General features: G+C 35.8%; 1 protein-coding gene across 3 annotated transcripts in view; it reads left to right on the top strand.

The window, feature by feature from the left end:
- Positions 1 to 359: 359 nt before the first annotated feature.
- LOC121327894 (protocadherin-9) overlaps positions 360 to 18,106 on the top strand; it is a 214,077-nt gene continuing 196,330 nt past the window's right edge. For all 3 annotated transcript variants that reach the window (XM_041272211.1, XM_041272212.1, XM_041272210.1), the window contains exons 1-2: positions 360 to 1,070; positions 1,712 to 4,840. In XM_041272211.1, the coding sequence (XP_041128145.1) occupies positions 1,817 to 4,840 (3,024 nt within the window). In that variant the 5' untranslated portion in view covers positions 360 to 1,070; positions 1,712 to 1,816. The remainder of the gene's footprint in view (positions 1,071 to 1,711; positions 4,841 to 18,106) is intronic.

The raw sequence follows: 18,106 nt of genomic DNA, 5'->3' as shown, positions 1-18,106 counted from the left end.
TGTGACATTAAAGTTAGAACGACAGTCATACCACACAATACGCACTATAAATACATGAAATATATGTGGCTGTTCAAACAGTAACGTTGCTTTCAAACCCGCTCCTGTCATTATCGTCTCATGTTCAGCCCCAAGCTCCAGCTCTTCTGTGCAGGCTCAACAAGCGATTCAGCAGAACTTGGTCAGGCATGAATGACATTACCACTAACCAATCTCTACGGCGCTGCTCCTCACAAGGCAACGCTATGACACAAGGGGGCCAATAACTACGATTGTGGGCGGTGGATGGTGTAACTCACACCCTCTCTGGGCTTATTGAGAGTTAGAATAAGAAATTCCGTTCAGTGAGGGGAGTGAGCAAGAAAGAGATGGTAATGAAATGGGAGACTTATATTACCAAACTATAACGACATGACATCTGTTAGTACTACAGAAAAGGCAGATGCTTGCTAAGATACGTGGGATACCATAAAGTAAAACATGGTATGACTGTATTCAACTGCAGAAACGCGGTCTGAATAGAAAAGAGCATCTTCGTAAACCTAGACCAGTGAGAACTGATGCGGTCCTATTGCAACAATACATTTCAAGCAATTGCAGTCTATCCATTGCATAGTACTTTGACTTGTGTGGATGTGGACTGACTGCAATTTCATTCGTTTGTCCAAAGGAAAATAGAATGAGCTGATCACCAGAGCCTGTTTGTTGGAGAGGATCCCTAACAACTGCAGTACCTGGATTCAATAGTGAATTATTGATTAACACTGGAAACTTACACGAACACGGATTTTTATTAATAAAAAAAAAAAAAAAAAAAAAAAAAAAAAAGATAAACGAATTTGTAAACCCCTGTCCGATATTTGTGTTATTTGGATGGATCAAATTCTCATCATCATCTAATAATCATTTCTTGTGAGAAAAAGATATACATAAAACTGGATTATTTCAACTATCATATTGTTGGCGAAACAAAAATGATCTGATTTAAGATGTGTGACTGCATTATCTGGCAACAGCATGCTTGTGTGAAACCCAATACTTGGTAACCGTATCTTCAGAAGAAAGCAGCGGTAAGAAAACGCACATTTGATTTATGCTCAGTAAATAAATACAAATCTGGTTATATGACCCTGCTCCAGCAGACGGGATAATAAGATACTCATCACATTGGTTAGCAAGACCAATGATATTTATCGTTTTGGTGTAATGCATAGATAGTTAGACTTTATAAAGTTTAGAATGCAAGAGCTTACGATGCTTTACAGTTAGGTCTTTAAGATGTTAAGTTCTTTGCAAGGTTGCTGTGGCTGCTGCAGCATGATCTTATCGCAAGATCCTTGAGGTACTGGAAAAGAAAAATTGAACCAAGACGATGCTAAAATATTAACATATATTTTGCAATTGACAGCACATTTAAAACAATTTGCTGGTAAGTGGAAAAAGTTACTTACCTTCAGCAAATATTTTATATGTAGTTGTCACAAATACGTTTCATATTTTATTTCAACCCATATAATGATTCTATTTAAACTAGTCTAGTTATTATGTTGGAAGTTGTTTTCTATTGTAGCAATTGAAACTTGTAATATTTGTATAGTCATGATGTGCATGGTATTCAAAGAAGCGATGATCAAGATGTTACATACATGTACAGTGTGTTATATTTGATGGTTACCGTGATACTTATGGTACATGTATTATTTATTTATAGGATTGTGTCAGCAGAATTACAGAATGAACGAATCCTGCCCTCTGAGAACATGTGTATTGTGCTAATACTAGTGAAATAAAGAAGCAGAAGACTTTAACAGTTACCATGGACCTGAGGGATTTTTACCTGCTGGCTTCTCTGGTTGCCTGCTTGTTGTTAGACCCTGCTATCACCCAAGAACTGATTTACCCCATTAGGGAGGAGTTGCCTGAAAATGTACTCATTGGAAACATACCAAAGGATTTGAATATTTCTCATATCAATGCGGCCACTGGAACTAGTGCTAATTTGGTCTACAGGCTTGTTTCCAATACCCCTTTGGTCAGAGTGTCAGGCAGTACAGGAGAAATATTTACAACTTCCAACAGAATCGACAGGGAGAGACTCTGTGCTGGCCCATCTTATGAAGAAAATGAATGTTCTTTTGAGATTGAGGTGGTTATCCTCCCTAATGACTTTTTTAGGCTCATCAAGGTTAAAATTGTAGTCAAGGACATCAATGATAATGCACCCATGTTTCTGTACCCTGTCATCAATATTTCCATTCCAGAAAACACACTGATAAATAGCCGCTTTCCTATTCCATCAGCCACGGATCCGGACATAGGCTTTAACAGTGTGCAGCACTATGAACTGGTAAACGGGCAAAGCGCCTTTGGGCTGGACATTGTAGAGACACCAGAAGGAGAAAAGTGGCCACAACTTATTGTTCAGCAAAACTTAGACAGAGAGCAGAAAGATACTTATGTAATGAAGATAAAGGTGGAGGATGGAGGCACCCCTCAAAAGTCAAGCACTGCAATCCTACAAGTGACAGTAAGTGATGTAAATGACAATAAACCCGTTTTTAAAGCAAGCCAAATTGAAGTCCATATTCCAGAAAACGCACCCGTGGGAACTTCTGTGTTTCAGCTACAGGCCACAGATGCAGATGTGGGTTCCAATGCTGAAATCAACTACATTTTCAGTACCACAGTTTCACCAGCCACTAAAAAGCTCTTTGCATTAAATGCTACCACAGGCCTTATTACAGTCCAGAGACCTTTAGATAGAGAGGAAACAGCTGTCCACAAACTGTTAGTACTAGCTAGTGATGGAGGCTCTAGTCCCGCTAGGGCAACTATTCTTATCAATGTGACTGACGTGAATGATAATCCTCCAAACATAGACCTGAAGTACATTATCAGTCCAATTAATGGAACAGTTTACCTGTCTGAGAAAGGTCCTGTCAATACAAAGATTGCTTTGATCACAGTTTCTGATAAAGACACTGATGTCAATGGCAAAGTGATTTGCTTTATTGAAAAAGATGTCCCGTTCCATCTAAAGGCCGTTTATGATAACCAGTATTTGCTAGAAACCTCTGCCCTATTGGACTACGAAGGCACCAAAGAATACATCTTTAAAATTGTAGCTGCTGATTCTGGCAAACCAAGCTTAAATCAGACAGCTTTAGTTCGAGTTAAGCTGGAAGATGAAAATGACAACCCTCCCATTTTCAGCCAGCCAGTAATTGAGTTGTCCGTTCTCGAAAACAATGTACGAGGTCTGTACCTCACGACTATTAGTGCCACAGATGATGACAGTGGGAAGAATGCCGAAATTGTTTATCAGCTTGGACCTAATGCCTCCTTCTTCGATTTGGATCGCAAAACAGGGGTTTTGACAGCATCCAGAGTCTTTGACAGAGAGGAGCAAGAGCGTTTTCTTTTTACAGTCACTGCCAGAGATAATGGGACCCCTCCACTACAGAGCCAGGCAGCTGTTATTGTAACTGTACAGGATGAAAATGACAATAGTCCTAAGTTTACCCATAATCACTTTCAGTTTTTTGTGTCAGAGAACTTATCAAAGTACAGCACAGTAGGAGTGATCACTGTAACAGATTCAGATGCTGGGGTGAATGCTGATGTGACTCTTTCCATTCTTAATGACAACGAGAACTTCATATTAGACCCCTTCTCTGGAGTTATAAAGTCCAATATTTCCTTTGACAGAGAACTGCAAAGCTCATATACATTTGATGTCAAGGCCGTTGATGGAGGTCGACCCATTCGTTCATCTGCTGCTAAAGTGACTATCAATATCATAGATGTCAATGATAACAGCCCTGTTGTCATTTATCCACCCTCAAATACTTCATTTAAATTGGTACCTCTTTCTGCCATCCCTGGATCTGTTGTGGCAGAGGTCTTTGCTATGGATGTTGACACTGGAATGAACGCTGAGCTTAAATATACTATTGTTAGTGGAAATAACAAGGGATTGTTTAGAATAGATCCTGTGACTGGTAATATTACCCTTGAGGAAAAGCCAATTACTACTGATGTGGGGCTTCATCGATTAGTGGTCAACATAAGTGATCTGGGTTACCCCAAGTCTTTGCACACCCTTGTTCTTGTATTTCTCTATGTAAATGATACTGTTGGCAATGCCACCTATATTTATGACCAGATACGCAGAACTATGGAAACACCCTTGGATAAAAATATAGGTGACAGCAGTGAGCCTTATCAGAGTGGGGACTATCTGACAATTATGATTGCTATAGTGGCAGGTGCCATGGTTGTTATTGTAGTCATCTTTGTCACAGTGCTGGTGCGCTGCCGTCATGCCTCAAGGTTTAAAGCTGCCCAGAGAAATAAGCAAGGTGCTGAATGGATGTCTCCTAATCAAGAGAACAAGCAGAACAAGAAAAAGAAAAGAAAGAAAAGGAAATCACCCAAGAATTCTCTGCTGAATTTTGTCACCATCGAGGAATCCAAACCTGATGACCCTGTGCATGAACCAATTAATGGGACAATAAGTCTCCCTGCTGAACTGGAGGAGCAGGGTATAGGACGCTTTGACTGGAGCACAGCACCAACAACAACCTTTAAACCCAACAGCCCTGACCTAGCTAGGCATTATAAGTCTGCCTCTCCGCAGTCTGCTTTTCATCTGAAAGCAGACACCCCGGTGTCGGTGAAAAAACACCATGTGATTCAGGAGCTCCCTTTGGACAACACCTTTGTCGGGGGTTGTGACACCCTTTCCAAGCGATCTTCAACTAGTTCAGACCACTTCAGTGCCTCAGAGTGCAGCTCCCAGGGAGGCTTCAAGACAAAGGGCCCCATGCACACCAGACAGGTAAAAGAGCACTTTTACTGGTCTATCAGTACTGCATATAATTGTCCAATCCATCAGTACTAATGTGCCAGTATTTATTTTCTTTGCTCTGTTTAGGAGTCTAAAAAAGAAACTGCATTGAGAACACATTTACTCCGTTTACCACTTATTGCTTTTGAACCAAAAAGCTTTCAGGTTATTTTCTATTGCTTTACCACAAACACAGGGATTTTTTAAAATTATTATTATTATTTAGAAAAGTTTATTAATTGCCTTGTGAACATGTTATATATCTAAACAAAGGGTATGCTTATTATTATTCTTGTATGCACATGGATAAAACGTTTGTAAAAACAAGTTTGAGCTTTTCAAGGATTGAAGTTGCACTCTCCCTTTTCAAAGTTTGTGAAAGAAACATTTTTTTCTTGTCTGTCTACTCAGATCATTGTCTTGTTCACTGTAGATTACCCCCCCCCCCAACACACACACACACACACACACACACACACACACACACACACACACACACACACACACACACACACACACTTATTTTGAGTTATGTTTAGTGGTGAGTTCCACAGTGCAGTCATTATATTCATTTACACAATTCATTCATTAGGAAAATGTATAGTGCATATACATTCTTATTTTGTGGTTTCTGTTGCGTAAAAAGGCATGCACAGCTGGAGTTAGATTTTGTAGTGTTCCTTCAGAATATTTTCTTTTATTTGTATTTAAATCTGCATTACATGGATTTCTTCATGAGTAAATATACATATTCCATATTGCATATAATAGTATGATTAAAGTACGCTTTGTAAAGCATACTGTGTGATAATTGTTCAGAGAACAAAAAATAAATGAACATTGTTATGCAGTAAAATCCGTCAGGTTTAAATTAATATTTCCATTTCCTGGTAATGCATATGTAAACCATCTAAGATTATTATGAACCTTGAAACATACCCAATACAAAAGGATTAGGAACGAATGACTCAAAATGCAGCCTGATCCACAATCAGCCTTATTAATTCCCTGCTAATAAAGAATAAGTGCAACACAGTAGTTTTGTTTTGAATTCAGCTGGATAGAAGCCATTAGAAGGAGTAACACTATAGCCTGTAGATGGCACTGATGCACCACATGGTTCTTGCTGGCAATGTGCCAGTGTGCAGTATCCCCTAACAATGGAGGATGGGGGGTGGGTAGAGCTGTTACTACAGTCAAAGAAATTCAGCTGTTTAATGAGAATATTAATGTATAACCGAGTCAGTAAATTAGTTGGAACTATAAATGGTAACGCCCTGCTTCAGCAAAGTTAAAGCAATGTGAGGCTATGGATGTGGACAGCATGCTCTGATTACGAGATTAATAGTATTTATCACAGAAAAACAGCAAATGAAAATCCTAATGATACTTTAAAGTTGTAATTTTATGCTATTATCTTGTAAGTTTTCTTGCATAGAGGTAAAATATATATTTTTTAGAGACCAAATATTGACATGTTTTCATTGTAATCACGTTGTATAAAATATGTTGAATGTGGATATTGGCAAAAGGTCAGAACCTGTTTGTGCTATTTGTAAAATGAGTGATGCACTATGTAAAAATTAGTTTCAAGCAACTGATCAGGCCATTAGAAAACATGTATACATAATATACAAAATTAAAAGTTAAGAATATCATATGAAGAAGCAATCATGGTGTATAGTATACTGATATGAAAATAAGAAATACATTTTATTGCGGCAGCTTTCTGTGAAGCAAAATCATATCTTTAAAGCAAAAAAATAAATACAAATAAAAATACATAATAATAATATAACAGTTAATTACAGATTCTATTTTCAAATTCCAGTATTTTTTAAATTATACATTGCTTTGTGTCAGACATGTAAGTAACACGTTGTTTTAATCCTTGGCAGCAGGCCTCGATAATACTCAAGTACTTTTCCTTTTGCTCAAATGTGAAGCATCAGCATGGTTTTTTGGTGACAGCAGTTTTATTGCAGCCAGAGGCTTTTTCTGAGAATTGTTTTATTACTTCACCCAAACTCTGCTGACAGTGATGGTGGAATTAATTGTGTTGCCCCCAGTGAGCTTTATTTGGTACAGACGGTTGTTGAAGTTGGAAAATACTGGCCCATTTATATTAGACAACACAGACTACTCATAGTTCACATATTGTGTCATTAAGAGTTAAAGAGCACTTATAATAGGTAAAAAACAACGAGGTTCTGGGTGGTGTGCTTCTTTGTACAAATAAACTGTAATGAATCTACAAGAGAATGAAGAACCTTTTGAAGTAGTTACAGCATAGAAAAAAGAATGAAACACTTTTTTTGTGCATATTTTTTTTTTTTTTTGGGGACCCTTTTTTTTTACATTTACAGTCAAACCTGTTAACCACTAAACTTGAACTTAGAGAGAAAAAACAAAACAAAAAAAACACTTGTAATATTAGTTATTATGCTGTTTAATATTGTTTGTTTAGCCATTGTAATGGTACATATTTTAGAACTGCATTGGTTGGTTGTTATTGCCTTTACTTTTCCATTGAAGTCTAAGCAGCCACGTCAGCTTACCACTTTACACAATAGGCTGTTGCCATGTGCTAACGTTTCTGCTTGAAGTTAGAAAACCTGACTAGAATAATTATGCTTTTCTTGGATGTGCAAATTTAACTGTTGAGTTGCTCCTATACACAATCAGGACTGACTTTGAAATACATGCTCTTGCTGAGAACGAGGAATATGGCATGGTTATAATTTATTTTGTAGTGGTTCTGTGGGTATCTGGTGAAAGAACATCTTATCCATAGATGTAAGCCCAAATGCTATAGACTTGCCATTGTAATGTTTTGCCTTGAGGGAGTCTGAGTATTCTGCGTGTTCATTTGCCATACTAATCAGGGATTAGTATATAACGGGCCCTTAGGATTGGGGAAGTTTGAAAAGATTAATGGACTATGACAATATTGCACCTAAGGGGAAGTACTGTTGCAAATCCTCCTTAGTTGTGCTGATGCAGACCGCAGTGATATTCATGCATGCATATTATCTTCATCACTTTTCTAGAGTTCTCAGATAAACCAGATGGATTTTGTACGTTAAATTTATTACAGTTATGAATGTAACTGAAATATTCCATTTTAGGTTGTATTGACTAGGCTCGATAAATGCACTATGAATATTAGTATTTTCAAGTAAGTAATTGAAGTCAACAGTTAATGTGAGGATTCTTACAGAAGTTAGTCATCAGGTTGTCTTGGTTACCAGTACTGCCATTTAGTTTTGTTTTTCTTTTTATCTAATGAGCGCATATGTACATTTTATCAGACTTGGCTGTTCAGTTTTATTTTATTAGTACAGATTCACTTACACTGGAAATGACTAAAGCTGGATCCACACTGGACAGAGCGATGCAAACGAAGTCGCCGAATGTCAATCTACACAGACGCGACTTGGAAACGATCCAAAAGACTGGAAATAAACACATGACCCCGTCTGTGCATTCCTATTGGACATGCTAGAGATGGGCTTCCCCATTACAAAACAGGTCTGGTTTGGTTACCACCCTGACCTCCAGCAACTCTGTTGTAAAATAAATGTTGAACTTGTAAAATCTATAGATCAGAGTTATTGAACGCCCCTATATAGCCAACAGTTTTATTGTTATCATTATTAATTTTTTTTTTTTCATGGTACCAGTCATAATAGCAGTCTGATTTGAAGCTCGGTACATCACCAGCTGTCAGAAGACAGCTGGACAATAGTAGTATAGTTGAACTGGTATTTTCTATATTAATAATAACAAAATCTGTGTTATTATGCACAGGTCACCACATACCTCATATTATTATTTACTTTTATTTAGTTTTTCCTTTTAAAACAGTCCGGTGAACTTGACTTGAAAGTGCTTTTTAAATATGGCTCATAATTTTCAAAACTGTGTATAAGCTTGGTGATGTTGGGATGCAGTTTTTTCATTTTCATTTAAAGTAGGAGGCTAGAAATCCCAAGTAGAAGGCAGGGAGGTATGGAGGTCCAAGTGGCAACGCTCCCCACCGAAAACGAATTTCAGGGTTTTACAGGGCTCTAAATCCTGCATATCCTGAGTATAAATATGTGCCTTTATAGGGACCAAAAAATCAAAATAAGTGTATAACTTTGTTCATTTTTGTATGATTTTAGGCGTAGAGATTTAAAGAGCAAGAAAAAGTTACCTATGTGTAAATTTGAGTACAGCAAAGGTAAGCCCAAAGCTGTATTTTGTTTTCCATTTTTTCCTTTGCATTTTATACAAAAAAAACCCAAAAACCAGACACATTTTAAGTTTCTAAAAATATTCATGGAAACAACCAGTCCTACATTTATTTTTAGTCTTCCAAGAGTATACATACCTTCCCATGTCATTGTTTCTCATTAACTACCAAGTCTGAGAATGCGCAAGTGCATTAATAAATAATACATTTTTAAAAATGCGTTTGCGAGAACTGCGATTTCGAACCCTGTTGATTTTACGGGAAAACTGCGATTTCGAACCCTGTTGATTTTACAGTTTTCAGAAGTTTGTTTCTGTTGCATTTTCTGTAAACATAAATTGATTTCTACAGTAAGTTGTATTTTTTCTTTCGTTTATATATATATATATATATATATATATATATATATATATATATATATATATATACTATATATATATATGAATTTTGTTAACTGTTGCTTGAGTGAAATAAATACCAATAAAAATAAATAATTTACTAGCATTTACTTGAACAATATAGCTTGAAAGTAAAAGTCCAGGTCATAAATGTCAAGTTCTAGGTATATGAAATGGAAAAACATGGAAACTACTTCAAATGGAAAATAGTGATGTTGAAACAGAAAATCACTTTGGTGTACAAATTACATACACAAATGGTTTTGGATATTTCTTATTCATTTTATTAATACACCAGTCAACACCCTGGCCTTCAACTCTAAGGATTCAAGGTAAATAAAACATTACTTTTTATTATGTTATAATTTTATTACTTTTTACATGTTACATTAACGAGTATGTTATAGTACTTGCATTGTGTTTAGGTTTCTGTGTTTTTCATTTGTGTTTAGTGAAGGAAAATGCAACTTAGATAGGCTTTGATAAGCATAACCGCGGCCGTGGAGAACCTAACCCCCTATTTCCCATAAGCTCGAGTCTAGTATTTACCAGCCGCGGTTTTGCCAACCACTATGGTTTTTAAGAACGTTACCTCCGTGGTTGGTGAGGGATTACTGTATTTGTACATGCGTGTTTTGTGTGTACTTTTTATTTGCATTTTGTGTGTAAATGTCAAGATTACTTGACCAGTTTTACAGCAAATGATCTGAGCAGTACATCTTGCAACTCATATAGTGATATTTTTCGTTTAATAAAGACTCAATCAGCAAAACAAAGCACATAAAAATAATACAACTTAGTCATTTCATTAATTGCGAATTGCAAGTATTGCTTCCTGAATTAATTGTATGTGCTGGGTTTCGGATCGGTCTTCTAAGTCAATACATAAGACATTTTACAATGCTATAACATACTCAGTGTATTTCGTACATTTTGAGTGAAAAAGACATTCTTATATAGAACATGAGGGTGTTTGTTTGAAAAGTGTTATACAATGTCATACATCTGCTGTACAGTTACTGACTCAGGTACATGACTGTACAGTTCCGCCTTCATCACTTGTAAGCTTAAAACTGATTGGTTCCATTCATAGTGTCCATGGAAACATATCCCCAGAAACTAAATGCATTCAGAGAAGGAATGTTTTACTCAACTTACATATGTAATGAATTGTGGAAATTGCCTCTATTTTACTGGAATCAAAATAAACATTTTGAATACTATTCACTGGAACATACGAGCACTGTAAAAACTTTTTTTTTTTCTTATTGAAATAATTATTTTAGGAGGCTCATCTGGCAAAGTACCCAGCAATTTAGCTGGCCTCTGGCTGGAAATGAAAAGGCTGGGGAAGTGTCATATAGAATACAAACATATAGAATAGTATGACCTCGATAATATTTTTGTTTGTTTGGTGAATCTCTACAAAACTTTGCTTTATGCGTATGTAAAGACCTTCTTGTCACGGATTTGTGCCACAGAACAATTTAGTGTTATTTATCATAAAAACAAAAACAAAAAAAAACAGCTTAAAATTAGGTCACATGTTCAAGTTGTGTGAATGTGGGGTCATTTTTGTGTCATTTTTAAAAGCCAGCAAAAGTGCAATTTTTTTTCATTTAAATGCTGGATATGTAGACTGCATGTATGCTCTGGTTTATTTTTGCTTACTAATAAACCTGTTTTTATGCAACTTGCATAATCGGAAAGAAAATGTCTCTGTGCTGCTAAATGCACCACCTGCAAGCCACCAAGGCATTGTCTTTCTTCTGGCTGTCTTTGTAGTCGTTCATTTTGGAATGATATAATAATTGATACTGCTGTACCTCATCATTTTACATTTCATCGTCGATGATTAACTTGTTTTGAGGCGTGACTTGTTTTTAGGGGTTGCAGGTTTTGAGGTGTGTGTTTGTTGTGTGTCAAGGGTGTTAACCTTGCTTCTGATTAGTCACTTTCATTCCAGTCGCGCGCCGAAAAAAATAGAAACAGGAAAATGTTCTCAAAGCGACGTCGCTCACATTGCTCGCTGCTGGTGTGGATACTCCCATTTGACTGCAGTGATTTCTAAATTATTCGCTCGCGTCCACTGTGGATACAGGTTAATGATTAAGACCAGGTTAGAAGTTCAACCACAGCTTCAAACTGCTTTAACAATTTTGATAGGTTGTCGATTTTGTTTCATATAGAATCCACTAATACATGTATCCAATGGTTTCTTTTTTATATAATGGCCATTTGATAACTTCTAGATTTTAATTGGTTTAATTTAATGACAGATGCAGTCTGGGTGAAAAATACAGAAATGGTGCATTGTAGGTTTAATGAAACTACAGATGCATGCCAATATACATATGCATGTTCCCTCAAATCCATTTGGTTCTTTGTTTCTCCAACAGGTATATCATGTCATTTAGTTTGGATGTAAACCGTTGCTGATTATGTTTTAGTTGTTATTTTATATACATTCCAAAATTGTTACTAACTGAGTAGTTAAATAGCCTACCCCAGAATATGATTAGGTGTATGAGGCAACAGTGCCAGTTCACAAATGAATTGTGTTGTACAACAAAAAAACTAATTAAAAATAGTCCCTTGGGACTACAAAAATACTTCCAGACCCATTAATTGGTATACTGGTGTTACAGTGGACTAGAAGGCAGCTTTATTTTTGAAATAGTGGCATGAAGAAAATGTTTCTTTTTTAGAGATATGACACAGGGATAACAATTTTAATTTGTGAGTACATTAACACCCCTTGGTGTTTTGATAAAAGGGATAATGCAAGTGAAATAAACAGCGTCTTGGTCTGTGTCTGCATGACCAAAAAATGATGTGAAGGTTGTTAAACGATTGTGGACTTACTTATAGATCGTAATGCATCTTGACATGTGGGTTTTGTTCAAAATATTTACGATGATACTTTGTTTCTATAATCTAGCAGTGCAATTCATAGTCTATAAGCACTCAGAGCTATTTGTTGTTATATTTTGATGTGGTTGGCTCTTGGGAATGAATCCTTGGGTCAACTTGTCACAAATAGAACACCGCTAAGCTATTATGAATGTGGTCTTGAAAAAAACAAAAATAAAAAAAATAAAAAGATGAAAGAAAATATTTGACATTAAATGTAAATTGGCAGATGGCCAATTTAAATTGTACAACTGCATTCATATGTTATTTATAATGTAAAAAAATATATATGTTTAATGTATTTTAAACTCCTGACAAGCTTGCTACATGTGCTGTGTTATATTTTATTGGATTTGTTTTGCTTTATGTAAACTCAACTTTATAGAGGAAGTCTGTACTTAGAAATGCAGATAGAAACTGAGTTTAAAAAATAAACAGCTTTCTAAAGAATTGTTTGAGCATTGTTTACATATTTTTTTTTTAAATATATATTCCTTAATAAATGTTTGAAAGTGGTTCCTTGTTTTTATTCATAATTTAAAACTAAATGAAACATGTAAACTGCAAAATATATGTTCTGCTATAAGTAAGGTAAACCCAGTCAGAAAGACAACCTGTTTAAGGGGTTAAGGGGACAGAAACACATATACATGTTAGCGTCTAAAGGTTAACCTGCACAGTTATCACTGCATTATTCTAGTTCTATACTGGGTTTTTTAAACCACAACGCAGAAGTTAATTTAAAGAAATGTATTGGTACAGATGGTTATATCATCTTTCTGGAGTAGTCTATTTAACAAGTTTAAAATCCAGCAACGGACACTGAAAATGTGTCTAAAGATCTGTAGGGTATGAAAACTGTGGAAAAAAACATATCCTCAGGACAAGTCAGCAGGGCTCTGTCTCCTTTATGTACCCCTTGTTCACAAAGTGTTAAGTAAGGTTGAATGTGATAGAAACTGACCTGTTACATTTCCTTTGTTTTTATTGTTGTAAAAAGCAAATCGCTAAAGAAGTTTACATGGTAAGTAGCTGAGTTTTTGTTTTTAGCTGTCTTTTGCTTTTTATGATGGTAATAACCATTCTGAGAGGTGGGGAGTTTTGTTGGAATGACATGATGTTGTTGCATTTCAACTCTGCTGGGCCCACTTTGTGTAAGATGATAGTATGAAGCCGGTGGGACCAGCAGGTTAAAAGGTCACTGTTTGATTGCAAAAATTTAAACAGAAGTCATAACCACACCTTAATTGTTTACATTATCAAAAGGTAAGTGAAAGGTAAAAAAAAAGAAATACAATTACATTTGATGCACCCTTTAAACTTCTGTGGGTTAGCTTTACATATATCACAATGCAGTACTGTATATCATACCCATAAACAAAATAAAGACCTGGGGCAAATCTTGAGCAAGACAACTACAGTGCATGCTTTGTTTTAAATTACCTAAACTGTAGTTATATTGAAAACCCCAGCTTGCTTGGAGACCAACTTGCTTGAAACATGCATAGAAAAAGATCATATAAAATATGCTTTTTTATGGACTAGATATATATTTCAAAATGCTCTTTTTGCTTTTTCATAATGAGACACTTTTTTCTTTTACTGTTTAAAAGGGTGTCATCCCTACTCCGATTCCTGATGGCTATAAACAGTTTTTTTTTTTTTTTTTTTTACCTGCGTTACATTAAAAGTACCTGGACCCATAAACACACTCATGCTTCAGTCAACTTAAGGTATACATGATGGTCTGGTTTTTTGAGATGCCAAGTCTTTTAAACCTGTGCTTTCCTACGTTCTATACTATCCTAACCCAGTCAAACCCTAATGATCCTGTCATTCAGTGACAATGATAGCACTGCTTGGTCTCCAGCAAGGGAGGACCTGCTAAATTAAGCTCCTCCCGTTACCATTTGGCAACAATACAATCATTCATGTACCCAATTCAACTCTCTAGTTTTTCTAGGTATCAAGGGTTTAGATTTCAAAAACAGACAAAATGTACCTCAGAATGAATTGGCCTATTTTATGTTTGTATTTTAAATGGTGTTGCTTGCAGGTGACAATTAACACATACACATGGAAACACTGTTTTCTGATTTGTTGTCATCATGTGTAAGTTGAGATCATTTATAGAGAACAGCCTCCAGGAGCTGAGAAACCCTAGTAACACAAATTTACTTAAAGTTAAAAAAATGATTTATTTTTCAGTTCCTAAACAACACATATTTCCAACAAGGTCTTATTCATTGTGTTTCCCCATTTAAGTTGATACAGTGCAGTCTATTTGCATTCAAAAGCAAGTTGAACTGCCATATGTTCAGATTTCAGTATGTATGTTTTCTTCCCAAATACTATGCTTTAATTCAAAAACAACTTTTATTGTGACAAGCAAAACAACAACATAGTTTTATTTGCCTGACGATGCAGAATATCTTGCATATCAACTCAATTAATGTGCACAAAAGTACTTTCCTAAACGGGCCCTTTCAGATGGTAGATTAGTGCATTTTATTTTACCTGAGAACAGAATAAAGGCTATGTTATTGCCTTGGGTGGTTCACAGAAATATTATTCATGCATGTGTACATACCAAGGTTACTTCCTTGCATGCAGTTGTATAAAGATACAGATAATAAGGTTCAACAACCCACTGGAGTGAGTGCAGGTGCTGAATGAAATAAACCAGTATTTACAAATCAATGACAGTCAATTTGTCAATTTGAAAGAGCAAACACTATTATTGAAACTAAAATACAGCAGGGTGATTAAATTTATATTCAACCTTGCTTTAAGAGGCAACCTTAAACCTGACATGAATAACAGCAGTATAAACCAGGCCAATGACTCACATAGCAGTACAAAAAATAACAAGGTGCGATAATCTGCAGGACATTTGGACAATCAAATAAGAGCAAAAGAAACCAAATCATTTTTTACAATCTTTTTGGTAGCTCATTTTTGACTTGTCATAGCAAGGGATAATGTGACATTTTACATATCTGTAAATTTGTAAGTTGTTCCTTTGGGTCATATCTGAGTGACGTGAAATATTGAATTGGACAAAAACCCTAGTGGCTTTCTCACATCGAAAAAAGTCTCTTAACCCAACAACCTTAAGTATAATGGCCACTGTAGGGGTGTCTGATTAACCACACTGCTCTCTGAATCTCCTCATGGCTATCACCATTCAGTTACGACATTCTCATGACCTTGTTCCCTCAATTTGAAGGCTGGATATTTATGCGCTCTATGAAAATCCAGTGTGTGGATCCTGGATAGAGGTATCTGGAATACCTGGGGTGATATAAGTCAACATCAACTTAGGTTCTTCCAGTCCATACCAATGCAAGACCTTGGCAGGGTCAATTAAACAGTAAAGGAATTGGCTGGAACAAATCCCTGCAATTAAAAGCACTGTACTGATTGTGCCATGGGTATCTACCACAGGAACAATGATTGTATTCCAGATACTAAACCCATTAAACTGACCTAACAGGATATGCACTGTATTTACACATGTCCCTTAAGCAAATACATGTATTATACATTTAATGAGCAGTACTCAGGGTACTGTGACACCACAGCATTTTTTTCTGAATCAGAATTCCAGATACATGCATGCAAAATGAAAAATGAGTATTTTCAGTACTTTACAACACAACATGTAGTCTGTTATTATGTTTTCATTTTAATAAATGCAACATCTTGGCAAATACACTTCTAATAACATGCCTTATATTTAGGTTATTTTGTGAACACAGTGCTGTGTAGCACATGGCAAGTCATCTATGTACATACATGATTATAACCCAAAACTTGGGAAAAAACCTTGAAGATTAAACAATTCTGCAACTAGGATAAGAAAATGGCAGACGGCATGTCTTAGAACCTCTGTTCTTGCTATTGTTAGAAATTGATCATTGAGTTGTAGTTTGAGAGTCATGGTAGCCTACTATGGCTACAGATCTTTGAGAGCAGATGTTAGCTAAGCTTGGGGACTACTGGGCAGTTGATAAGCACTTTGTAGCTTGTGGACAGTTATAGCTCATCTGTAGCTCCAACAAATAATCCTTTGTTCATTAGTGTCACACCTGTATCGATTCTCCATCACCACTTAATCATTTTGCTGAAGTGTAATTTTGGTGCTCCGTTCATGCTTCAGGGAACAGAACATCTAGTGAATACAGTAAGCTATAATAAGGATGCAACATGATAGTGACTAGATCTGTATTTGAGCCAAGGTTACATTAAATGCCAGTGATTTAAATAGTTTAAATGATTTTGTTATTCACAAGAATTCTGTACATTTTTGCAAAAAGTCTGATTTTCTTCCTGAAATAACACTGGAAACCATTTCTAAATACCAGGTCAATAAGATACCAGGATAAGATCTTTAATAATTTTTGTACTGGAAACTGGAGTATATCCAAATGGAGTATTGCATTTGTGCTTTTCTTAATTTTAAATTGTATTGTTCAATAGCCATGTTTAGATATCATGCTAAATATTTGGAATTTTTTGTATCATATTTAACCAAATTGACATACTTAAAACTGGAACCTGCTTGTCAATCAGGTTTTACAGACAAATGATGTACAATGATGTAAACAGACTAGATTCCTCAAGTCACAAACTCATGATTAGTGCTAGGATTTGGCTCTACAATCTTCAAGCCCCTGCTCCTTAGGTTTATCCAGTAGACTTTACTGCCTCTGATCATAGTACCTTTTAAAAATAAGTAGGTCCCACATTTTTTCCACATTTCAATCAGACACTTTATATTACAGCAGGCCCTTGCACGCATCCTGGAGCCTCTGAGCTCCAACGAGAAATGGGTTAAGCTCTAGGCGCAACAAAGTACTTGTTATTTGTTGGCTCCAGTGTTTCTTTCAATTTGGAGCCATATTATGAAACTAGATGGACCATCCATTACAAGTGAAGGACAGCAGCTGCCTTTATTATCTGCTTGAAAAGAGCTAATGGTACACTGAACCTATACCAGTGAAATAGGCATTGTAAAGGAATTGGCTCTGATAATAAGAAACCCATTGCCCTAGAGTTATTTTATTATTATTATTTTACTCCAGTTCCTTATATTTTTCTTTGGAACCAGACTGGAAGTAATAATAATATTACACCCAGATTCTTCCAGATCTTAAATTTCTAAAAATAGAAAATAGTTTAACAATTGTGCTGCTCCAAAGTTCATATTATGGACATGATACTGTTGATATCACACAATCAGTCCCTTATAGCCCATCGCTCATGATAAAGGTGAGTTTTAAGAACAATTATGCATTAACTCCTTTAACCTTTATACTGTACTGTAGTCTTTTATCTAATATAGATGTTTGGGTTTCCTTGTGTCAACACATAACATAAAAGATTAAATAACTCATTAGAAATTAAGAAATGAAATAATAATTGCATGTACAGTATTTCATAATTATAATCCTATACATTCCTGATTGTTTTGAAATATGATTCTTTATTTTTACAGGAGCTCATTATCCCACAAGTGCACAAGTACCAAAGGGGACACTTGAACTAGTGTATTTTATTTAGAGTATATGCAACAGATACTGTTTTTTCATATACTGATTTACTTTTCCAGGTAGAGACACACTATTTTGTTCACTTTCTGAAGAATAAACCAAGCAATATCCCAAAACAAATCTGACCCTTACAGAACCCTTTACAGAATGGTAT

The sequence above is a fragment of the Polyodon spathula genome, chromosome 15, assembly GCF_017654505.1.
Source record: "Polyodon spathula isolate WHYD16114869_AA chromosome 15, ASM1765450v1, whole genome shotgun sequence".
In the NCBI taxonomy this organism is placed as follows: domain Eukaryota; kingdom Metazoa; phylum Chordata; class Actinopteri; order Acipenseriformes; family Polyodontidae; genus Polyodon; species Polyodon spathula.
Note: the sequence above shows the minus strand (reverse complement) of the source record. Positions and strands in the feature narration are given on the sequence as shown.